The following is a 26,179-nucleotide window of genomic DNA, read 5'->3' on the forward strand; positions in this document are numbered from 1 at the left end:
AGGAGTGACACCCGATGTGGTCTTCTGAAGCATTCCTCTTAAACCCTTGACATGGCATATAGGGATATCCCAGTGCACAAGCAGTTTCTGGAATGCTCAAACAAGCCCATCTGGCTCCAACAATCACTTCAACAGGTTACCTTGATGATGTCTGCATATCTAAATGCATTTTGATGCAGCAATGTGACTGGCTGATGTTTGCATAAACCACTAGTTAAATGGGAGGACCTAATGAAGTGGCCAGTAAGTGCAAGTCTTTTAAAATGACAAGTCAGAAAAGGTAACTTGCCAAAAAAGGTATGGCTGCAATTAGCTTAGTTAATTTGCTGCGAGTTATTTATCTGCAACAATACAACCAACTGATAATGTGGATTTATTTTCACCAAATATGGAACAGATATCTTTGAGAAAGAAAAAGAGCACATCACCCATTTCCTTTTTAATGCAATAATGGCAGGGGAGATGACTGTAGTTAGTTTAGCACTAACAGAACTCAGCAACCCCTCATTCAGCACTCAGCCTTGTCTGCATTCACTAATAGATTTCCTATTCTTGTCTAATTAATAAGGGAAGCCTTTTCCCCCTGAAAGGCTCCCAGAGCTATATTGAGGGGTGGAGAGGTCGCTTGGAATCCATCAGATGTGATGCAGTTAATCAGCATAAAGCCTGCTTCAATGCACTGCTAAACAACGACTGTAGGAATGGACCCAGCCTTCATAATGCACCACACCGGGACAGGGAAGTATAGAGATAATTCATAAACAGTATTGTGCACTGTCGAGTTTTTAGAGAAACTGCACTTACTTACTTTCTTTATTATCTGTTAAGCAGTTTTTCTAGTCAGAATTTAAAATTACTAGCTGAGGGAGAGAACGCTAAAGGATTTGTGGGAGAGAATATAAAAAATTTAGAATGTGGGGGAAAAGCCCACAAAACCACTCGCATCCTACCTTTCTGAGCAACAACAACGGCAGGAGAGAGAAAATGCACAACTCAGGGAGAGAGGAATAAAGGAGACCAGAGAGCAGGACCATATACAGGACAAGAAAAAATGCTATGATACTCCTCACACCCACATCATTCTGCAGCAAACTGGCAAGTCAGTAATAAAAGCTGACTCAGTCTCCTTCTGCAGTGCACATTTTACTTCATTGTTCCACGCATTTGATTAAAGTACAAAAAAAATATCTGTTCCTGACACAGTGGGGAACAGAGATGGTCATAAAGACAACAGATGAGTCAGGGAGGGCACTTCCTATTGATGTCGAGCATCTGACGAGCTAGACAGAAGTGCCAGATTATAATCTCACTAAGGTCAATCAAAAGCGTTAATCAGCATAATCTCACCTGCACCTACAGCCCACATATCTGCTGGCTACCTGGAGCCTGGCAACATCCTTCAAAGAAAACTGCCATTTGGGTGCTGCTGGCACCCGCTACCATCATCTAATCAGTCTCATTGGTACCTGATTCAGAGAAATCAGCTCTTCTTTAGCTGATACAAGCAAGGAGATTTGGACTGTGTGTCCAAGTGGCAATTGGTTTATGCAAGGAACAGGTGGAACAGAAACGCATTCATTTGCAGTTACTGCAGCCGGGCATGTATTCATGAGTGGGAATATGCAGTTCACACATAGGGATGTGCAGCAGTTACATGGATGCAGTGATGTGCACAAACACGCTGTACTGGTGTGCAAAGTATGCACACATACACACACTGTAGATGCTGACACTGGCATCTTGGACAGCCTCTCAAACTGTGTAGCAATGCCAGAAGAGGAGGAGAGAGAGAGAGAGCGAGAGAGCAGGAAAAACATCAATGCTGCTGTAAAGACATTATTTTCATTGTGTATCAGGGAAAGTGGTGGCACCATAAAACGGTAATGACAGTTAAGGCGTTTAGTCACGGACTTACTGGAAGGTGCTGAAAAACCCACACACCCATATTTTGACATACATAACATTCTTTGAAGCGTCAATCCTTAAAAATCTTATGACCTCATTAGTGGGCATCCGTATACCTTCACCTGTCAAGATGGAGTGAATAAAATTGATCTCTTCATTACAATGCAATGTTCAGCTGGGAAACCTTGGGTCATGGCATTCATATGGATGGTACTTTGACAGCTACTGCCCACCTAAACATTAGTGTAGACCAAACACCCTCGATGGGAAAGACAATCTTTAACAGCAGTGCTCACGCCAAGTGGGAAAATGCATCCTACCACCCTTGCAAGGCTTTGATGTGGAGTCCAAACCCCACTGATCCCAATCTGATCGATCATCTGAAAGATGCTCTGGAACGAGCCTGATACACAGAGGCCCAAAGGACTCGATGCCAACATCCCAGCGCCAGACACCCCAAGACACCCGCAGAGACACAATGATTAGCAATTCCACATCTGATACATAGCTCTTTGTGTGTGTGTCTATGGAGACAGAGATGCTTTGATTGGGCACTATGTATGTGTCAAAGGTGTATAGGTCAAGGGTGACAAAAATCTTATGAAGATCATTAACTCCAGGGAGGGGGAAAAATGTGATGGTAGTTACAAAAGCTATTATTTACCCTTGTATTGTTGCTATTTTTTAGTTTGGTTTGTACCGTATTGACAAGAAAAACAGTTTCTATCATTTCACTCAAAATGACATTGTTATACTGCCAAACTCTCTGAATAACAGAAAATTTTAACCTTCCAGATTTTTCTTGGAGCAACCTACAAGGTCTTTTGGCACCCTGAAATGTTGCATTATTAGATTTACCTGCAGGCTTGTAAAATCACAGACAGTCTCTCCATTCACTTTTTAACTGCTCTTTGTCCTGCATCTGAATGCAGTTGAGTAGATGTGCATATTAATCACATTAAGTGTTTTAAAATATGCCAACAGATGCTCAAAAACACCTTTATTACTCACATCAGGGCGTCTCCACGAAGGTGTCCACAGTCACTGCAAAGTTTAGATCAAGTGTCTGGTGATTTCTCTGTTTTGTATTGTCAACGTTCCCTGTGGTTGTTAATGGTCATACTCCCTATCATTTAATTGGACCAAAGCCTTTCTTGAGTTTCTTTTCTTGAGGACAGCGTATAATGAGAGGGTTATTCAGAGTCCTCTAACTGACCTTCAGCCATTACGTACTCTGTCATAAGAACTGTGCTGCGGCTCTTCTTGAATATAAAAGAACTGTGAGCACTTTCCTTTTTTCTCACAAGGAAAGGAAAGGAAAGGAACATGTCTGCAAACTAAAAGGTTTGCAACGTCAAAAGTCACAACATCATCAAATCAAAATACTGTAGCCTACATAGCAATGAAATGTCATTAGAATTAAAAAAAACAACAACCAAAAAACAAAAAAACGATACTAATCTAAGTACAACATTATACTATAAGCAAGATGCTAACTGACAAAACTTCCCTGCTAGTTGTTCAAATTAAACCTCACACTGAGGCCATTTGCACTGCTACAGCTACTGCTGGGTTTAAAAATGAAACTACAGGAGCTCCAACCTTGCTGCAAGGTATGAAATTGTACAATAACTCACATGTAGACTTCAAAATTGAGAAAGGAGCACGCTATCTCAGTGTTCAGTTCAAAAGGACATTGTCTTTCATAGCAGGGTAGGACACAAATGGAAGAAAAATCATAGCTTTGGAGTGACTGCACGAACATGCACATTGTAAGGTACAAAAAGAGAGAGAGAAAGTGTCAGAGAGCGAGAGAAAGCCTAGATCTGTCTTCTCGAGAAAGCGAGGATTAAACAAACAAACATGTGATTTGCATCCGGAGGAGAGTACGTGACAGCAGAGCTTTGTTTTTCTATTCCCCAGCAGTTCACGTACAATGCAGCAGCCTTGTAAGGACGGCAATTTCATTCTTGAGAAGTAAACTTCAAAATAGAGCCAGCTGCGGTAACATTTAGTGCGCAGGGTGCCACCAGCCACCCGCACAGTGCAGAGATGGTCAGAGGAGAGCGAGGAGGCTCTTAAGGACTGTTTTGAGTCGACTGTGTGGGAGGTGATCTGTGACGACCATGGAGAGGACATCGACAGCCTTACTACATGCATTACTGACTATATAAACTTCTGTGTGGATAACACCATACCTACCAGGACTGTACGGTGTTTCTCCAACAACAAACCTTGGATTACCCCAGAAATTAAAGCTGTCCTCAAGCAGAAGAGGAGGGCCTTCAAATCCAAAGACAAAGAGGAGTTGAAAAGGGTGCAGAGAGAGTTGAGGGGACTGATAAGGAATGGGAAGGACAGCTACAGGCAGAAGATGGAGAACCAGCTTCAGCAAAACAACGTTGGTGAAGTCTGGAGAGGCCTCAGAACCATCTCAGGCCACAAACAGCAGAACTCTCTGCCTGGGAGGGATGTGAGATGGGCAAATGAACTGAATCATTTCTTCAACAGATTTGATTCAGCCATGAGGCAGTCTGCAACATCAGCTACAGACTCACCCACCCCCACTGCTGCTGTTCCACCTCAGACACTTCACACCTCCTCTATTCACCCTGCTCACTCCTCCCCACCCCCAACAACAGCATCCAATACACACTCAACACAAGGCTCCAGCCTGTCTCTCTCAACCACCCAGGTTAGGAGGGAACTGAGGAGGATTAATGGCAAGAAGGCAGCGGGCCCAGATGGCATCAGCTCGAGGGTCGTCAGGTCCTGCGCGGACCAACTGTGTGGGGTGATGGAGCACCTCTTCAACCTGAGCCTGAGGTTGGGAAGAGTCCCACAGCTCTGGAAAACCTCCTGTGTTGTACCAGTGCCAAAGACTTCACGCCCCAAGGACCTCAACAGCTACAGGCCGGTGGCTCTGACATCCCACCTGATGAAGACCCTGGAGCGGTTGGTCCTGGCTCAGCTTCGGCGCCTAACAAGCTCATCACTGGACCCACTTCAGTTTGCCTACCAGCCTGGCATTGGAGCGGATGATGCCGTCATTCACCTCCTACATCGTTCCCTCGCTCACCTGGAGACCGCTGGAAGCACTGTGAGAATCATGTTCTTTGATTTCTCCAGTGCCTTCAACACTATTCTTCCCTCGGTTCTGAAGGACAAGCTGGAGAACTCTGGAGTGGACCATCACCTCACTACCTGGATCCTGGACTACCTCACCGACCGACCACAGTATGTGAGGACTCAGGGCTGTGTGTCGGACAGGGTCGTCTGCAGTACGGGGGCCCCACAGGGAACGGTTCTGGCTCCGTTCCTCTTCACCATCTACACTGCAGACTTCTCCCACAATTCCACCCAGTGCTTTCTGCAGAAGTTCTCTGATGACTCTGCAATAGTCGGCCTCATCACTGATGGGGACAACAAGGAGTACAGAGGACTGACTCAAGACTTTGTGGACTGGTGCCAGCTGAACTACCTCCAGATCAACGCCAGTAAAACCAAGGAGCTGGTGGTAGACTTCCGCAGGCACAAGCATTCTCCACTGCAACCACTGAACATCCAGGGTATGGACATTGAGGCTGTGGACAGCTACAGGTACCTTGGTGTTCATCTGAACAACAGACTGGACTGGACTCATAACTCAGACGCCCTCTACAGGAAAGGGCAGAGCAGGTTGTACCTGCTGCGGAGACTCAGGTCGTTTGGGGTGGAGGGCCCACTCCTGAAGACCTTCTATGACTCTGTGGTGGCTTCTGCTATCTTTTATGGTGTGGTCTGCTGGGGCGGCAGCATCTCTGCTGGGGACAGGAAGAGACTGAACAGGGTGATCCGAAGGGCCAGCTCTGTTCTAGGATGCCCTCTGGACCCAGTGGAGGTGGTGAGTGACAGGAGAATGGCGGCTAAGCTGTCATCCCTGTTGGACAACGTCTCCCACCCCATGCAGCAGACTGTGACAGCACTGAGCAGCTCCTTCAGTGGGAGACTGCGGCACCCACGGTGTGGGACGGAGAGATTTCGCAGGTCTTTCCTCCCCACTGCTGTCAGACTCCACAACAAAGACTTTAACTGAACAAACACACACATCCACACATGTGCAATAATACTAAGTGCAATAATCCTTTCTGGCATCGTTGTATTTTTACTCAGTTGTATATAGCATTCGTATTCTATTTTTATCTTATTGTATATTTTTATTCTATTTTATTCTACTGTATATAGTATATTATTTTATTCTATTCTGTACAGCTGTGTACTGTATTTATTCTTATTGTATTCTAATTTTTGCGTCATAACTTTTGCACTGTCCACTTCCTGCTGTGACAAAACAAATTTCCCACGTGTGGGACTAATAAAGGTTATCTTATCTTATCTTATCTTATCTTATTTCTGGAGATTCCTGAAGAGTTTCATGCATTTTAAGAACCAAAAGTCCTTCTTTCTCATCCTTGATGAACAATAGGTGGTTCTGGATGAGATTGAAATGTTTGCGCTCTGCCTTTCACCAAAAAGATTTTGTGGTTTAAGTGAACTACCCAACAGGCTACCCAAATTTAGTATTTTAGTATTAGTATTTATTTATTTATTGTCATTGTCAAGAACAATGAAATTGCGTTTGGGGCTTCCATACAACCCAAAAAAAAGAAGAAAATAATAAATACCCCTTAAAACCCAAGTGTACAAATTGCAAAAATAAATCGTGAAATGTTCTGATAAAAAGCACAAAAAGGCCAAATACACTTTATAAGTACTTCTCATCCAACTCCTAACAAGAGTTTGATGACAAGATTGTTGCCACTTATATATGTGACTACCTGTAACTATCTGTGGGATAGCCAGGCCATCGCTTGACCCTGTAAGAGTAGAAGCCATTATACTCAATAATGATGATCATTATCATTAGACTTGTCATTAATTTGTAGGGCAAACTGCTACACAAAAGACATTTAATGTTCTGTGTTGTTTGATGACTTCTTAAAGGTGACAGCAAGTCCTTCACCTCAGACATCTGACAAATTGATAAACTGCAGACAAGTTGTACAAACACATAGTTTGTGATCAGTTCAAGCCTTATAGACAAGAAGCTCAACCTGGTCAGCTGACCATTGAAGAATTTTGTTGTTGTAGTCAACAACTCAGATAGAAATGATCATAGTTTGGACTTTATCTGATATGATGGGAATTTGCTCTAGTTGGGGTTGTATTTGATCTATCTATCTATCTATCTATCTATTAGGGGTGCAACAATACTCGTATCGATATTGAACCGTTCGATACAGTGCTTTCGGTTCGGTACGCATATGTATCGAACAATACAAAATGTTTAATTTATTTTATCAACTTTCCTTCTGACGATGCTGTCTGTGTTGAGCGCTCAGTCGATCTGCGCTCGACAGTGCAGCCTAGGCGGAGTAGTCGAACGCAGATTCACTGAGCGCAGGGCAAGCTAGCGAGACAGAAGTTAAGTTCTCCTTGCAACATGGCAAATTAAACCTCCCCCACCCTCATTCAGATCTGGCGTTTGGAAGTATTTTGGTTTTCATGTGACGTATGACCCTGAAGGTAAGCGCGTCATGGACAAAAGTAAAACAGTATGTTGGATGTGCCACACAATGCTCAATTACATTGGTGGGAACTAGTGTGTTAGCGCAGTTAGATCGTTAACGTGTTGGCCGTCCAGCCCCACGCACGGGGCGATCTGCGGTAGCTCGTTAACGGAGATTTGCCGTGTTGTGGCTTTAACGTCATTTCAACGAGATTACCGCTGACAGCACTAGTGGGAACAAAATGAATATGCCTACATATTTACTCCGACATCATCCTAGTGCAAAGACAAGTGGAAGCAGACAAAAACAACAAGCACGCATGCTACAACCTTTACCCGAGTCATTTAGACAGCTGTTAGCACATGATTCTCCTTATGGGGACCTGATATGTTTAATATGCTGCTGAGAATATAGCCCAGAAGAAGCGTATAGTATAGCTTTTAGTTTGGAAAGAGACATTTCTCTGTAATAAACTCTCTTTTCCAAAGATGAGTGATTTCTCGATCAGATATATTTATTTTTTTCATTACTTTGTTGTTTCAGCAACATTAAATTTAAAAACTGTACTTTTGAGTTAAAATATATATTTATAATTTTAATAAATGACAAATTAAAAAGGCATGAACAGTTTTTTGAACCTGACACCAAAATATCGAACCGAACCGTGAATTTTGTGTATCGTTGCACCCCTACTATCTATCTATCTATCTATCTATCTATCTATCTATCTATCTATCTATCTATCTATCTATCTATCTATCTATCAATCATAGTCTGAAGTACTCATGTTATTGGAAGGCCACGCTATATAAGTTCAGTGTCATTCATATTGCTATGATAAGTGATATCAGTGTTATGAACGTTATGACTTATCCCTATCATAGAGGACACGTTCAGTGAAAGGAGACCATTTCACTGGACTCAAAAATATAACAGTAACAGGTCTTTTTAGACGTACTTCGTCAGCCACTACATAACACTGTTTAATTATTGACCCAGACTTCAAAAGGCTTCAAAAGACAGAATAATAATTTTAATTTCACTCATGCTCTTGTACTTACGCTATAGGCCTAGATAATGATAATAACCACAGACAGAGGGTGTGTATGTGGGTAGTGTGTGGTAGGTCAGGCAAGATTAATTGTGTAGTATGTAAATTTCATTCGTCACATGCAGACTGATGTCGATTTTAATTGAATTAAAACAATGTGAACTCTGGCCTGCTCAGACTCTAAGAGGACAGCTGGTGAATAGTGATGAAGTGAGTTGGAGAGACAGGAGGAGGAGAGGGCGGGGAGGTGAGGTAGATATGGCAAGGGGCACAGATTAGTTAATGATGAGAGTGATAGTTGACCCTAAACTAATGAGCCATTTTCTTCCATCCTATACAGTGCTATTGTTTCACCAGTAACTGAGCTGCTTTGTAAATTTATAGGCTGTGAAAAGCATGCGGATTTATCAGTATCAGCAGGTTGTGACAGATAATATAAAGCAATTTTATATTGGGTGTGCCATCCTCTCATGGGTGTGATTGATGTAAGTGTGTGTGTACACAAGTGCACTGGTGTGTAAGTGAAGTTGGGAAAAGTCAACTGCTGGCGTAACACTTATCTCAGGTGTGATTTTATCATCTCGTCTCCAAGGACATGTACAGTAACCGAGGCTGAGAGTCGATCATGGCAGGCCAGCACACGACAGGCATCCGAGTTACAACGTATTCACGCAAGCACATAGTCTCGGAGATGGAGAAGGTTTCAGCTGAGGCTAAACCCATCTCTTTTTCTCACCCCACACTTCTTATCTCTCACCTCTCATTCCTCATATTCCCACTCTATGGGATAATATCATAGCTAATCGCTGCCTCTCCATCCATCTATCCTCCTTCGGCCTGATAGATGAGGACAGAAAACAGACGGAGGGGGTGTGGATACCACACTCCTCTTTCACGTCTCTGCTGACTGCTTCTGCCTCCGCTTTTTTTCCCCTTGCTGCATCCACGGAGGCTACATCCAGCCGACAAAGTAAAAGTCAAGTCATCGCCTTGATAAATAAATATATAACTACATCACACAGTCATGCTCACACATGTGCATGTCGCCGGTTACATTTTATAAGGCTGTGAAGTGCACGCACTTCTGAAGGTGACCCTGTGGAGGAAGAACGGTAAGAAACCTTTTACTGCAATGAGACAATGTCCCAGCTCACCTCTCCCCACATCAGCTCCTCATTACACACACAAATACACTCGGTTTCTGTAAACTCTGATGGAGGAATCTTAGGTGTAACACTGCCTGCTGAGTGTATAAAAATCAGACACAATGCATGCCTATACAGCGAGGACACAAACAGTCACATATTTTATCCTCACAAATAAACATATTCATTCACTGTACATAAATTGAGTTTTCCAAGCATCGCCCCTTTTGCGCTGTGGACATTCTACAAGCGGTAATGTAAGGTAGACGATTCCTCTCCTCCCCTCGATTTCCTCTTGCCCTGTGCACCTCCAATTCACTGTGCCAAATGGTACATTTACATTGGCCATAACCTCAGTCACCATGCTTGCAGGCTATGCTGAATGTGCAGGCACACATTTCTACAGTGAAGGGATGCAGACAGTGGTATAATGGGAGCAATAGATAGAAACCCACGCCCGAGGCATCCATCAAGCCAAACGACTCCATTACAGTAAGTCCGACAGAGGCAAACGGTAATGTGCACTGTGATAAACACTAGGATAATAGTCTGTTTATAGTCCTGGACACACTGTTTCTGCTGGGAAACACTGGCTAGGAATACAGATAAGATACACGAGCACCAACCTCTATCTTTTTCACTCTGTTCTATCGCTTCTCCCTCTCCCTCTTTTTGCTGTTATCAGTCACTTTCGCTCCCTTGTTCTCTTTATCCTTTTCCGCTCTCCCTGTATAATATTTTCCTTCCTGCAGAACACAGAGCAGGCTGCATACATCAGCTGAACCGAGCTTTATCTGGTGTTTTACTGTTGTAGCATTACCATCACAGTACTGGAATGAGGCCTAAGAGAGCCATAAAAATTTAACAGAAACGATTCAGACGTAGAATGAAACATCACACAAAATTCCCACAAGTATGTATGTTTAACGTTAAAAAGACAAACTCGCAGGCACGCACAGATAAAGCGGCCCGCGCTCGTATCGGTTCATATCATAGGTGGGTTGCAGTTTCGGCTCGGAGACTGCTCCGTGTGTCTGTGAAAGTGGGAAGGGGTAAACACAGTTGTAGACAAATCTGACCACACTCAGCATTCCCCAGAGGAACCGCGGAATGGCCAACCTGCTGCTGCTATGAATCAATTATAACAGTACACAAAAAGGCACTCTCTTTTAAAGATGGGAGGTGGAGGTGAAGGCCCATGGGGGGCGGGGAAAAGGAAAATCTTTCCATCTGTTGATAATGGTGCATTTGTTCTCAGTGCACTCGGTTGCTGCACGGGCTGTACCTCCCTGCGTCTGCACGCTCAGAATCAGATAAGAAAATTTCAATGCACCGTGACATAAACATAAAATGAGGCGAGGGGCTGTTGTTTGTTTTACATTCCGATTAACCCGAAGAGCATCAGAGCTTGATTAAGGGGCTCCTGGATCAGCCTGATCTGTGAGGGCCTGTGTTTATGCTCATAGTTAACCTCTATTACAAGACTTACTTTATTCCACATAGCAGCTCCTCTACTGCTTCTAATGGAAGTCATTACATAGTGGAGTAGGGTCAGAACACACGCGCACACACACACACACACACACACACACACACACAGTCTGCAGTGAGGCAGGGTCACAGCAAAGGCCAGTATCTATTGCGCTATATTTAAGATCAGTTAAACTTAATGACCTCCTTCGTCCTCTTGGCCTATCAAATAAACTACAACATTAGCCCTTGGATGTAGTTTGGCCTTTTATGTTTGCTGTCCAGGCAATGTCGGTTTTAACAGGATGTGATAAAATGTGGATAATCGCACACCCACTTGAGGGGATGATGGTGTAGGTTTATTATAGGAAATGAGCCCATGGTGAGAGGGAGCTAATCTGATTCTAACAGGAGACTACAGCTTTAAAAGAGGAGGTATCCCACTAAGGCTAAATCAAGTGGTACTATAGTATTTAGAGTATCCCCATATTTTTTTCTTTTACAACAGAAAAAGCAGAGTAGAAAATACAGAAGAGAACGCAGGCATTTACGTGACTGCATTTCCCTGTCAAAAGAATCTCGCTAAACTGTTGTCATGGTTGATAGTTTTCTGCTGCATTAATGCTGAAAAGCATCGTGTCCCAAGTGTAAACTTTCTAACTCTGTTTTCATGACAAATGATGGCACTTTATGTTCTGCAGCCAGCATGGGATTCACTCATGAAGCCTACACATTTTATAGCATTCAATTAAACACACCAACAGTATTATTAGACCATATACTCACAGGACAGTTTATTAGGTACACCTTTCTAGTACTGGTGTTGACCCCCTTTTGTATTTGGAAATGCATTAGTCCTTTGTGGCATAGACTAAACAAGGTGTTGGAAACTTTTCTCAGATATTTAGGTCCATATTAACATAGCAGCTTCAAACAGTTGCTGCAGATTTGACCACATCTGTGGCGTGAATCTGAACTCTTGGACATGGTGCAGTACCCGACTAGAAGCACCTTTCAGATGATGGGTGGCTGTGGTTATAAAGGGATGGATGTGATCAGCAACAACACTCAAGTAGGTTGTGGTGTCCAGTCATTTTTAGTGCACTGAGTTGCTGCCATGTGATTGGATAATTAGAGATTTCTTTTAAACGAGCAGTTGAACAGGTATGCTATGGTGTGCACTATGAATTCAAAACAACTTAAAACAAAATCTATCAAAAACAATTTAAAAAGTAAATTTAGCCAAGGTGAATTGTTGTGGTACCAAAAGATGAAGGGATTTAATTCACCTTTCACTAAAAAATGCAGAAACAACAAAGTTTCTTTTAGGGCACACTGGCAAGGTAAAGTCCTCAGAGTTTGCTATTACATTTTCTCCAAAAAGTTGATTAAATAAATAAATAGTTCTCAGCATGCCAGAATACCTTGAACTTTCTTTTGGATTGCTCCAAAATTATTTAAATGTATTCAATTTATTATCTAAATGCTTAGCAAACCTGCAAATTTTGCTCATATCAACTGTAGATACCACAATATCTAGGGAGGGAAAAAGGTTACTTTCAACACTGGTGATGTGACTTTGGAGCTATGGAACAAAAACCCAAACTGGTTAACAAACTGCATGACCCACAACTGAGGGGTACTCACGTACTAGAGTAATGAGTCAACCAAGCTGGGAAGGCTCTCCCAGCGATAGTAATGGCAATAATGCCAAATTCTAATGTGTCTGCCTGTTGAACCCTGCCGTGGATAAACTGATAGCCCATCAGTCACAACCACAGCCGATCTCAAAACCACACCTCCAGGATCACTTTTAATCTTATCCAACAGCACACTCTGCTCAGGTTAAGACATGTAGCTTTCTCTCTCTCTGCCAGACAGCAGTCTGTGCACTTCAAATGCATAAACGCCTTCATATTACATAACAACAATGGCCAATTACTCAAAAAAGTGCCACTAAGGATATCAATCAAGTGTTCACAAATATTCAGTGTGGGGAAAACACCAAACATGCCCATGAACAATCTATGCGGACACATTTAATAATGAAATCATATTAAATATTTGCATTTATCATACCACTATCCTAAACATCATCAAAAAGATGCGCTGAATAATTTCTTGTAATTGCTACATCACAACTGAAAACAAAGAATCCACTCAATATAGCAGTGTTAGTATACAATATACTGTAGCAGTCAGTATCAGACAGATCAGTATTCTTTAGGCGGCAACATTGAGTATAAAAGGGCAAAGGAAAAACTAGATTCACCCTCAATCCTCATCAGAGCAGTTAACCTGGCAGAACACACAAGCCAGAGCATCCAATTCCCAGGTTTCAACAGATGAATGCGTTTATTTGTCACACGCTCACCTTGCAGCTGTGCAAGGTAAAGAGAAAAAAAAAGGAGTGAGAGATGTATAGAAACAAAGAGTAAGTGCACTGTAAATCTACTGACCTTGGTCCTGGCTCTTTAGCTCTCTGTGTGAACGAGTTTAGCCTATAGCCTTAAATATTTCAACACTGCTTAGCTGACTGGAAAGTGCTGAGTTAGAAGGAGGGATAGATGCCAGGCCACAGCATTCACCTCCCTCCAACAATTAACACAACAGCAGGACATCATTGCCATACCCTGTGGTATTTGTGTCTGTGTTTGTATGAGTGTGTGTGCGTGGCTACGTGTGTATCTTTGTTACAATCCTCTCCTTTTATTCAACTGTCTACTATAATTACTACTCTGCTCATTCTTAAAACATGTGCTACTATGTGGAGAATTTGTATAAATGGCGCCTCTACACGCAGAAAACACATCTTCAGTTTTCCTGAGAACTTACCAGTTACTGTGAGTTCAGTCGTCCTTCTGACCACAAAACCACCAAACTGGACTTCGCAGGTGTAATTCCCAATGTCATCTTCTGTTACCTCTTGGATAGACAGAATGTCTCTCTTCTGGATGATGCTTGCACGCCACTGCTTTGGACGGCACTCCTGTGTACCAAAGAACAGTCAGATCAGAACTGTAAATATCTATTTACTGATATATCACGGGAGGTGTCAGATGTCATATAAGTGACAAGTGTAAAGACGCTGTGGACTTTGTGCGGCCAGAGATGGAATATTCTGGGAAAGCAAGGCCTTGAGAAATTTAAGACCTGCAGAATCTCTTTTACAAATATACATCCATGAGATTTCAAACACTTTAACAATGCTGAGTGTAAAAAAAAGTGAATAAAGTGGTAAAAACACATAGCTCGTCACTCTGATATAATAATTTTATAAGCTAAAATGATAAAACTAAGCTATTGTCCTACTTATCTGATCAAGATTTATTGCACTGAACAGAATATTCTCCATTCAATATTCTACAAAGGCCACAGAGAGACAGAGAATTTTATTTACACTACTCTCTGCAGACAAAATAAGTGTGTTTGTGCTACATCCGTGTGAATGCGAGTATACGTGAGCAGGCAAAGTGAGTGACTTCGTGACATGATACTTTCTTCAGCTCCTTGGTGCTCAGCCAGGGACAGCGGTGGCTCGGTGGATTCTATTCTACCATTGCTCTCGGCAACCTTCGAATTCAATCACAGAGGCTCCGCAGTGGTCCAAATAACTCCGGGTTCCAGCACTCCCAGTCATTACCAAGATCGTAATTGAATTCTGGAAAAACCTAGAGGTCAAGCCCGGCCAGCTAATCTACCGCTGATCTGCCTGTGATTAGTCTGGCATGAGCCTTTCTCCGGGATGCACTCTGTTGTCCGCAGGCCATGCCTGACCTAGGAAAGGCAAGAACCCAGGTGATGGGGGCGGAGGTGCATGCTGAATAAAGATCAGGGACCAGGAGCATTTGGAGGGTATCCACTCTTTCCACAGGGCACAGAATGACATTGCACAATTTTCTTCTCATAGAGGTTTTGTGTTCATTATAAAAGCCATCTCTGTGGCTGCCCTCTGCTCCCTCCTCACTCTCTTTCGATGACTCTCAAAATGGTGTGGCACACTGCGAATGTGGCTTAAGGATTTCATTGTCATCATTGCCTTTATATATAATCTGCCTAAGTAATCTGGAAACACAATTCCAATAAGGCTTTAAACACAAACAGGCAAGAAATTAGATGAAAACAAACCAATGAAGCACTGAAGAATATTTCTCGGTTGTATAATCAGAAAGACAGACGCCCCCTTCTTTCTGACAAATAAGAGGATTCAGGAAACAAAAATATCACTGAGCCTCCAGGCAAGGATAAAATAATGATGCAAAGATCATATGGCAGAAGAAACATAATCACATATTAACGAGCACGCTCAGTCGAACAGCAAGCTCACCTTGGACCAGGTGATGTCTGGTTCTTTGCCAGGTTCAACATAGTCATCTATGTCAGGACAGAGGATGTCTTTACTCTTGCTGAGCTCAGCCTTCTCCATTCGTCTCATTTTAGAGTTGTAGCACAGGTTTGTGTCATTTTCCGCCACAGTCAGAGACATGGAAACCTTCATGCAGTATGTAGAGTTCCTGTCGGCACAGAAGAACAGTGCAAGGAGTTAACGAATGAGTTTGATTAGAATAACGCTCTTATTTAGTCTTCTTTTATTGTCAGCTCAATAAAAACATCTGCAAAGAATAAGAAAGAAAAAGGAAACTTTTTATATGATTTTTCTTTTTCACAAACCAAAAACGAACCATGTTTTTTTTTCCTTTGATAGCTTTTCAGTTATTATTCTTTTCCTTTTTACCCCCCTCTGCCTCGCTCGCCCTCTTTTTGTGTTTGTAGTGCTAGCAATAATGGAAAATCAGTGGAAAACATTCATGACTACTTTCTGAAATTTTTTTTTTTGGGGGGGGGGGAAGGCTGCTGCCCCCGCGACCCGGCCCCGGACAAAGCGGATGAAAATGGATGGATGGATGGATGGGGGGGGAAAGCTGAAATTGTTAATCTGAAAAAACGAGAAATGCAAAAATGGTCTCACAACAGGACAGTGAAAGATTCATGGCCTCTCCAGGACTCAACCCTCCCCCTTTTTCTCAGCAACCACCTGAGCTACGACCCGAGCTTTGATATTCGAGAAAGAAAGATGACTCTGTCTTTAAATTAATGTTATAAAAACGATCATCAAAGCCACATTCATTACAGTCCCTATCACCACTGACACATAGCTAAGAACTGACTGTAACAAAGTGTTCCCTGGTAAGCCTATGATACATGGCCGAAAATCTGTGGACACCCTTGCCGCTGTAATAGTTTCTACTATTTTTGGAGGTCTCTCCACAAGATTTTGGACCTCAATCGCAGGAATTTTCTGGCATTTAGCTTCAGTGCTCCAGTTTCTTTCAGACTTTAGCAGGGCTGTGAGGTTGTAAAAAGTTGTAAAAAAAAATATGTTTCTAGTTTGAAAGCACTTTGTAGAGATACTTACATGAAATCATCTCTAAAAAGATATCTGTTTGTGAATATGCAGAGTCTTTGAAAGGGATAAGACTGATAATCGTATCCCTTAATCCTGTCCCTGAAGCTTTGTAGCTTGGTGCAGTTTGCTTGTAGTCTGAGTACTACATTGTGAGTACTTTATAAACAGAGGAATAAAGAGAAAGAGAAAAGGGGGGAAATCATTTGATAAAATGCAATTTCCAAAACACTGTCTATCAATTAAATACAGTTTAAGACAGTGATGCACTCCTCAATGTATCTGAGGAAGGAGGAGGGAGTATGGTGACGGCTGTGGATGGGTCTGTGCCTGAAAAAATGAAAGACACTTTTCCACATAAGTTGCAAACAATGTTGGGAAAATCAAACTGGGATATTTCTGCAGGTGCTTTTCTCACCTGTAGAACACAACAGGAAGTAGCCTGGGTCAGACAAACTATCATTACTCCACTTGATTTAGGTGACCTTCTTATCTGGACAGAGTGTGAAGGAGGCACATGATGTCCACTTGCTCTGTGTGAATTCACCACACAATTACCTGAGCTACTCTCATAAGGGCGCAAGTACTTTGTACTAGGAAGCTGGTAAAAGACTCCTAAATGTCCAATCCGACTGATTTAGACATTTAGGTTCTCTAGCTAATGGAAAGTTAAAGGCTACGTGCATGTACCAAAAGGGCTGCAGCTTCAGTTAATGTGGAACAGCAAGCCAGGAGAGGTGCTTGTGGTCAAGAAAAAGTGTTCGAGTGAGTGAGTAAACCGGTAAACACATCCAGAGTTTGTTAGGAACTTCCAATGACATAAAGAATGCCATTGCGGTAATTGAGTCTAGGGGTAACGAAGGCATGGATCCACGTGTCTGTGAGACTAGCCTGATCCAAACCATTACAAATGGCCTCACCCCAAAAGACCACATTCTTTTTAATGTGTGTCTGTCTGGGATAGCTCTCACTTGGTCAGTCACCTTGTTGGAAGGCTGGTTGTACAGGCCATATGGGCTTTCATTTCATTACATTACATTTATGGCTGGCCAGATGCTCCCATTCACTGTAAATGACGGAGTTTCATATGATCTATTCAGGTTATGGAAGCAATAAGGGAGTCCCCTCTCTCATATAAACACCTCTGACCTCCTGGGGCCATAAAACACAGACACAGACATGCACGTGTGCACCCACGCATCCATGTATGCTTAAAAGACGTGTGGCTATGTGCTACTATGGAAGGCTAGCAACAGATAGTACTAAGAGGGACAAAATGAGAATACACTGTAGCTACTTGGAATCAGAGAAAAAAAAAAAAGAATATTTCTCCTACATAAAAATGACCAAAAGGGCATCTAGAAGACGCTGTAGGAAGCTAAAGCAAGATGCAAGATAGCCCCACAGAGCTATGCCCTCTTGGTGCAGAAAACTAACATTATTGACTCAATACCTCCTATCTGGAGGGAACAGAGTGGGAAGATGTGTTGCTCGAGGCTTACAGAGTACACGTGAACAATACGCTGTATTTGTCTACTGTACAAATACAACTATGCAAACATACACTCAATGGCACAAACACGGGCATGTACATCACATTTGCATGTAAGGAAATTTATACATATATAAAGTCAAGCCAGAACCTGTATCAACCACTGAAGTGCCCAAGAAGTCTGCAGAAGACAACTCTGCATGTTAAATATTCACAGCAGGCACCCCGTGGCATTGTGGGAAGGTGTTGGTGCTTACGCTTGATTGATGGACAGCCGGAGGTCGATGCACACTCCTATGGTGTCGTTCACGTCTGTCACATTCTATTTAAGTATAGCAGCTTTAGATATTTGTCTGCAGCTCGTGGTAGCTGTAATTCTCCACATATTATTATCTAACATGTTGGACAGCGTAATCATGGGAAGTAAATGCACCATTTTTCGCATACTCTAGAATACAGGTATTATTACTGGAAGTATTATAAAATAATTTATCCACCAAAAGTATAGACTGTGGCAGTGAAAGAGTGGGAAAAAAAGTCTGTTGGCTCAGTGACTCTGACTCAGTGTTACAGACCTGAGAGATGATATGCAGAGGAAAGAGAGGCGGGGAAAGAGCAAAGGAATAAAAGAGAGAGAGTCAAAGGGAGAGCATGGAGATTGGTATGTAAATTAAGTCACCTTGACATGAAAACTGGCAATTGGACTTAAATTTGCAGACAGAGAAGGACAAATAATCATTCACACACGCAGACACACACACACACACATGCACACAATAAATGTACGCACAATCTATCCACAGAGAAATAGTGTGGTGTGCCTCAGTATCTCTTTCTGAGAAAAACACCTGGAGGGCTTTAGCGAAAAGCTGGACTTAGAACCGATTTACCTTCAATTATAGACATTACACAACATACACATAGCTATAGGATAATGTATTATGTATACTGTACAGGCAGGGGATGTTAGGACAGTGACACATTTTTGTTGTGTCAGCTTTAGCCCGTTAAATTACAACACTGACTTTGAACTTTACAATGACAAGGACTTAAAAGTACTGACTAACAGCTTTGACAAGAGAGTGGTCATTATAGGATATATAATCATCGGTGCTTCTAAATTGCTGATTCCAGTTAACTCTTTCATGTTATAAAACTTGTCCCCACTGCTTATAACAACCCAATCTGACCACAGTCATTTTGGTATAAATAGGTATATATGTATCCTTAATATTTAAATTTGGCATACAGGTACAGCTAAGGTCCCTAAAGGTTCTCATCTATATCTCACAACAGGAGGTATAGTGTCATTATGTTGCCTGGCAACCACCTAACAAAATGGGTTAAAATGACCCAGTTATACCGTTTATGCACCTTATAAAAGCATGTATCATATTAATTAATACTAAATAACATAAATTTGTATAAATGCTGCAAATACCTAACAATGGACTAACTCTCAGACTAATCAATCCTGTAGCATGGGCATGTGTTATACCATGCAAATAGTCTTAAGAGACCCCTCATTACGTCTGCCAAGGAGGTTATGTTTTTGGTAGCATTCGCATGCATGTCATCATTCTGTCTGCAAACACAATAGCTCGAAAAGATTTGAATGAATTCTAATAAAATTGTGTAGGAATGTACAGTGCATTCATGTTGGCTTATATCCAACAAGTTCAAGGCCCGTGTAATGATTTATTGGTTGAAAAATGACAAAACCCTTAACATAAAGGGAATGATATACAGATGGAGATTCTACTGTAATTTATTTTATTATCTACATTACAGTAAAAGGTTATAACTGGTTAAACACGTTACAATTTGTATACATGTGGGGGGGTTTTTTTGGAAAGCAACATATACTAAATGTGTATTACTAAATATTTAGTTCTATAGCAGATGTGTAATTCTACACATCTACTAAAACCACATAAATAAAAAGTTCTTAAAAATAATTAAACTCATATTACACTTGTCTCTACTTTGCAAATGTTTTTACTGCACTACAAACTTCTTAAAGTAAACTACTACAAAACTACAAAGTCAGTATTTGATATGGCCATCTTATACTTCAACACGGCCTGAACTCTCTTAGGGATGACTTTTTGTAAATTCTTATGATTTTCTGTACATTTCTTTAAGTACTCTTCAGGATAGTTTTCCAGGATTCTTGAAGGACGTTTAAAACTGTTCTTGGGATGTTGGTTGCCTTTGCTCCATTCTCTTTTAACATGATGCTATGTTAAGATATGTCTTTGTCATTGTGTGGCAGTGTACAGGATGGGAACACTGTCATGCTGAAAAATGAAGCCAGTGATTGAAGTTTTCAGTCAGAAGTTTTCCAGTTAGTAGTGGATGATGGATCAAAATATGTATATTACAATATATACGCTCTGTCATTTGTAGGCTGAGTGCAGGCAGGAGTGGTAAAATGGAGGACCCAAAGTGCAAACTCCGGAGACAAACGTGAACTCAAACAGAACAAAACTAAGACTCCAAATAACTTACACAGGCAGACAGAACACACAGGCAGACAGAACACACAGCATATATGATAGTAGATCATGACACACAGAGAAACACAGAGCTTAAATACACAGAGGGAGCAATCAGGGAATGGGAAACAGGAGGGAAACACAGCTGGGGCAAATCAGGCCTAACGAGACAGGGGAAGCAAAACCAGATACATTAACATAAGACGTGGACCTTCAAAGTAAAACAGGAAACATTACACAGAGACGCATACTTGACACGGGGATACAGCAGACAGGGGAGACAGCAACTATGGATCACAGACAGAAAACCAGAACACTAAAACTAACAAAACCCACACAGAGAACCTAAACTAAGAATAATCCTATAACCCATAAGGCAAAGCTAGAATATAATGAAATAAACAGAATCAAGGAACCAAAAAACACAAAACACTGGGTCGACGACCCAGGCACCTTAACACCCTCTAATTGTCTATTTTTGATAACATTTAAAAAAAAATCATAGTTAACCCAAGTGTACATGAATATAAGTACCTGTATAACATAACAAGTGCAAACTGTTCAGTAGATACTAACGTCTCCATTAACAACTATTTTCTATCAAGGACGTTACTGATATAGCACTGACACAGTGTAAGTTGAAAACTTTCCATGTTGTAGAAAAAAATAAAAATTCTCTTTGAGCAAGCACTTTGTGCAAACACTAAAAATTAATTATTTGCTATTAATTAATAGCTAAATACAGATTTTGAGAAAAGCAAATAATCTAAGAGAAAATAAAACACACAGAAGTGAAGCTCTGTCTACAATACTGTACCAGTGGCACATATTGTGATTTTAATTGAATACATTAATTATAAGAGTCAACAAACCAAGTAAATCATTATGGTTTATTAGCCAGATTATTAACTTTACATATTATATATAGAAAGCCAAACTATAAATCTAACCTTATATATTCAATTTTTGAAAATGTTAGAGATGTTGTTTTTAATATATAGTAGCATGGTTATGTCATTTTTTTATTCATCCCAATTATTATTATTATTATTATTATTATTATTATTATTATTATTATTATTATTATTATTATTATTATTATTATTATAGGGTTGTTTGAGATGTCTCCAAGGTATACTGAAACTCCTATTTGTAATCTAAAGGGGGTGAAGAAAAGACTCCTCTTTGCCTGCAGGGAGTTTTAGGGGAGAATGTTTGGGTCATATGTGCTACAGTGTGTGACTCAAAAGCTTACACTCTAACAAAAAGACAATTGATTTCAGCTCTGAGGCAAATCTCTTGCAGTGTTCTGATTAGGATATCTGAGAAGTTCGAAATCCTGTCAGCTCAACACAAGCAGAGAGGAAAACACAGCTGGGGGCACTTTGTTACGATTGCACTATTCTGCAGAATTATAGCATTCACAGAATTTCCAACACAGTGTATACAGTTGTGGCCAGAAGTTTATCAACAGTCATCATGGACATGATTGTTCTGACCTGTTCTTTATCCAAGGTGCAATGATTATACAGCATCAATCTTAAATCACTTTAAAAAGCACGGCTCAGATATATAGATACACCCACTTTAATCTTTTAATAAGTGGTGCTGAAGGTTTTACAATGTCTTCACATGGCCAAGGCCCATTAACTTCTCACTAGTGAGCACGATTGACTACAACTGGTAGTTTCTCTTTGTTGTTTGACAGCACTCACTGAATTGAATAATACTCCGAACAATGGGAAAGTTGGGAAAGAATCGGTGAAGATCTAAGAAAGAGAAATGTAGATTAGCACAAGTTGGGAAAGTCTCTTGGAGGCATTTCTGAATGACTAACGATTCCAAAATGATCAGTTCAAACAACTGTACATAAGTACGAGTTCTACAAGATAAATCACCACTTTGACAAAGTCTGGAAAAATTGGCAAAGAAAATAATTTTGAATGCTCAGTAAGCATCTGTGCTCAAGTTTGCCAGGAACTGGTAACCAGTGGAACACCACCGTGACTGTCCACAGTGAAGTTTTAAATTGCCGTTAACTAAGAAGGTTCCAAGCAAGAAAGTAGCCTTTGCTGCCAAAATCAAGACCTTCAAACTTAATTGAAATTTGCAGTTGCCTACATGGACAAAAAATTACATTCTGGGGAAATTTTCTTGGTTAGACAAGATAAAGACTGAGCTATTTGACCACAATAACAAAAGGTATATTTGGAGGAGTAAAGATGGAGCTTTCAAACATAATAACACTTTGCCAGCTGTTTAGCATGGCGGTGGTAGCATCGTGCCCTGGGGCTATTTCGTTGTCAGTGGTGCTGGAATATTGCACAAAGCAGAATAATTAAGAAGGAGGACTACCTCCAAATTCTTCAACTTCATCTCACATCAAGAGCTAAACAGTCAGGCTTTCAGCACAACTGAATGCTTCAACAGCTCAAACACACATTGGTTTTGGTCAAAGCAGACAAACATTAAACTTTAGGAATGGTCTCCCCAAACCACTCAACCCTATTGAAAACATGGTCTATGCTGGGTCAAAGCCAGGAAACCAACAAATTTAAATCACGTTGGCCAAGAAGAGTGGGGAAATATCCAGCAGGAGTCATGCTAGAATTTTGTTAATGGCTACCAAGCATCTAGTTGAGGTGCAACTTTCTAAGGTACATGTAACCAAATATTAGTGGGGTTGTAAAAATTTACTTAAGCTTGTATATATGCTTTTGAACCCGTGTAGATTGGAGAAAACACAAAATAAATTCAAACTTGTGCATCAAATTCTTGTTTTTTAAAATAATTAAAGATATATAAGATGTAAAGTTCTGATTGCAACTATAAACAAGAGCATGTACTAAATTGTTAATAATAAAAGACGATATTAACTAAGAGTAAAACAGCACTTGAAAGTGTCTGTGCAAAACTGTAACTACAGCATGCAATAATGAAATGCAGGTATAGCTCAGGGTATCATTGCACACAAAAACACTCCCCCTGGTCACACTCCATGTATCCTGCCTCTTTGGGTCTTTATGAGGCCTTTAACGGGGTTTATTAAAATCTCTCTGAAATGAAGAACTGCAATGAGGCGTTTATTGAGGGATGTTCTCTACTGTAAAGGTTAATAAGTTACTGCCACATGATTATGCATCTTGTATTATGAAAAGTCTCTATGTAACAACCCACTGAAGTCTGACTGTGGGATTTATTTAATAATTTATTTTTTGCCTATATTTGGCTGCATCTCTGTGTCTGTAAATGTTTCTATGCAAAACCAAATGGAGAATTTGGTATTTTAATCTTAACTGAAAACAAAGTATGTATAACTCCTCTACTAAACACACAAATGCAACTCCATTGTGCTTCTGTCTCAAGTTGATAAAGTTGATAATGTGGTCAATGACAAACTTACTTTTACTTACATTTAACGGTTACAGAACTTGATTTTAAAAGAGATTCACTCTACCTTATCTAAATGTAACCTTTCAAGATGAGCGTTTTCACACTGATTTATAGTTCACTGCACTTCTTGTCTCTCAACACTCATACAAAGACAGCTCTATAAGAGTCATGTCATGTAATCTTTGAGATGTTTTAGGATTTAAGGCACATTTGCTCATGAAAAGAGAGTTTAATTTCACTTTATATGAAAAATGTGAGATTATGTCGCCTTTGAGTATATGCCCTGCCACTTATTCTCAAGTGGGAAATTGAATATGTGCTGATTTAATTTGAAATATTAATATTTCTGAACAAACCGTTTCTGTTCTATTTGGATAATATTACCGTAGCTTAGTATATAAACTAAATCATTTCAGGTACATTTGAATTTAGCAGTCACAGAGTTTTGAGTTTTTTAAATTCTAAATAAACCCTGTCAATAATAATCAACTTCTAAGTATGTCTCTAGAAATATGTTTTGTAGGTGCTTTTTTATGCTCCAGTGATTTAGAGGTTGACACACTCCTTGTTGAGCAATTCACCAAGCAAACAGACAAACAAAAATTCTTCTGAAATTGGTGAGGTACAAGGACTGAAAATGGGTCAAACTCCAGCAAATGTCCAAAGAAAAACTTTTAAAGACTTTCAAAAGGCCTGCTCAAAACCGCTTGAAAAACAAACAAGTCTGGCTCTTCGGAAACAAAATATTTTTTTAAAAAACGAGGAGTTACTAAATTTTGCACAGTACTGTACATCATTTCTGACTTGTCGAGTCATACGGTCGTGGCAGGTACAGTACAGAAACAGACTCTCTAGCTTTGACTACTTTTATCACTGCATGTGCATATCAGATTTGCATCTAGGTATGTAACCCTTGAAGTCCTCTCCTCTTCTGCAGTAGCTATATTGTATTTAGATTATTAAGTGTAATATTATTATTGTTGGATACTAAGATTTATAGAGCACTGCATTTTCCCGGTGCTGCTTGTCCTGTGCGCTCTCCAGGAGCACCATCATGCACAGTATGTCTGGGACGTGAAATGGCTATAACATGCTTATTATTTCGCTTGACAACACATATAGGTATCACAGTACAACAACTTCTATCAGTATAGTTCGTATGATTCTAAGCATAATGCAATCTCACCTCCATGGTAGAGATTCATGGAAATGTTAAGTTGCCAATTAATCTAACCACATGAATGATAATCTGCACTTTTAACCCGTTTAAAGAGACAGTAGTTCATTTTGATAGATGTTTCCTGTTTGACACTGTCATAGAGATAGAAGTCCATTCTGGTAGATACTTCCTGCTAAAAAGAATAAGAACCCCATTTCTTTTTCTTAATCACATTTAGAAGTTGTAGTTTTAACTGACAGAATGACCTACCCTACTTTTAAAAACATAATTAAAGGAAGCTTGTCAGCTTCTCACTCTTACTGTATGTGACCTTGGTAGCTTCTAGATAATGTCTTTCAAAGGTAGTTCGCTATAAGTAAGAGGCTTAGTTCATCTGCCTTACTGTAGGAACAGGTTCTTCCATATTTCCATGTTCCATATGAACAGACATCACTCAAACTTACCGTAAGACACAAGAGTAAAGGCCCACATCTTGAAGTTCAGCAGGTCTGAACCAAATTGCGTCCTCCTCCTTGCTCATGCGCACGCCATCAAAAGAGATGGGCTCCTCAAAGTCACTGTGGCCAAGGCCAGAGCTGCGGTACCACATGAGGCTAAGGCCCACACTCTGTGCCTGGCTGTAGTTGGCTCGGATGTAACCATAGAACAGTGCACATTTTATCCGTACCGGCTCACCCTGAAGGACCCGGTACTTCAGATAGTCCACTGACCAGTCTGTACAGCCATCCACTACAAAGAAGCAGAAAGAGAAGGAACAAGACATGCATCGTTACCAAAGTGAATTTATAAAATGAGTCATAAAATCATAAATCATGCATAAGCATTAGTACTGCAATTCCAGTATGCAGTATATTCAAAGATATATTATGTAACAACAAAGCAACACATCGGTATTTTGCATTCTCACATTGCTTTAGGACAGGAGGGAAGATTGCTGGGTCATAAACAACAATGTCCTGTGTGTATTTTGAAACACTCCCTCAAATAGCTCTATTAGTAATAAGACAATAAGCTATGTATACAGTATGCAAGTATACCGTTATTTCATTGTGTATGCTGAATAGATAGTCATATAGCAGAGGACTTTTAGCT

At 40.7% G+C, this 26,179-nt stretch overlaps 1 protein-coding gene across 5 annotated transcripts in view; it reads right to left on the minus strand.

Annotated features, from left to right (window-relative positions):
• il1rapl1a (interleukin 1 receptor accessory protein-like 1a) overlaps positions 1-26,179 on the minus strand; it is a 169,786-nt gene that overhangs the window by 73,322 nt on the left and 70,285 nt on the right. For all 5 annotated transcript variants that reach the window (XM_082508049.1, XM_082508052.1, XM_082508050.1 and 2 more), the window contains exons 3-5: positions 25,531-25,816; positions 15,448-15,634; positions 13,956-14,109 (exon numbers count right to left, since the gene is read on the minus strand). In XM_082508049.1, the coding sequence (XP_082364175.1) occupies positions 13,956-14,109; positions 15,448-15,634; positions 25,531-25,816 (627 nt within the window). The remainder of the gene's footprint in view (positions 1-13,955; positions 14,110-15,447; positions 15,635-25,530; positions 25,817-26,179) is intronic.

The sequence above is a fragment of the Aulonocara stuartgranti genome, assembly GCF_965226115.1.
Source record: "Aulonocara stuartgranti genome assembly, chromosome: 16".
Taxonomy (NCBI): Eukaryota; Metazoa; Chordata; class Actinopteri; order Cichliformes; family Cichlidae; genus Aulonocara; species Aulonocara stuartgranti.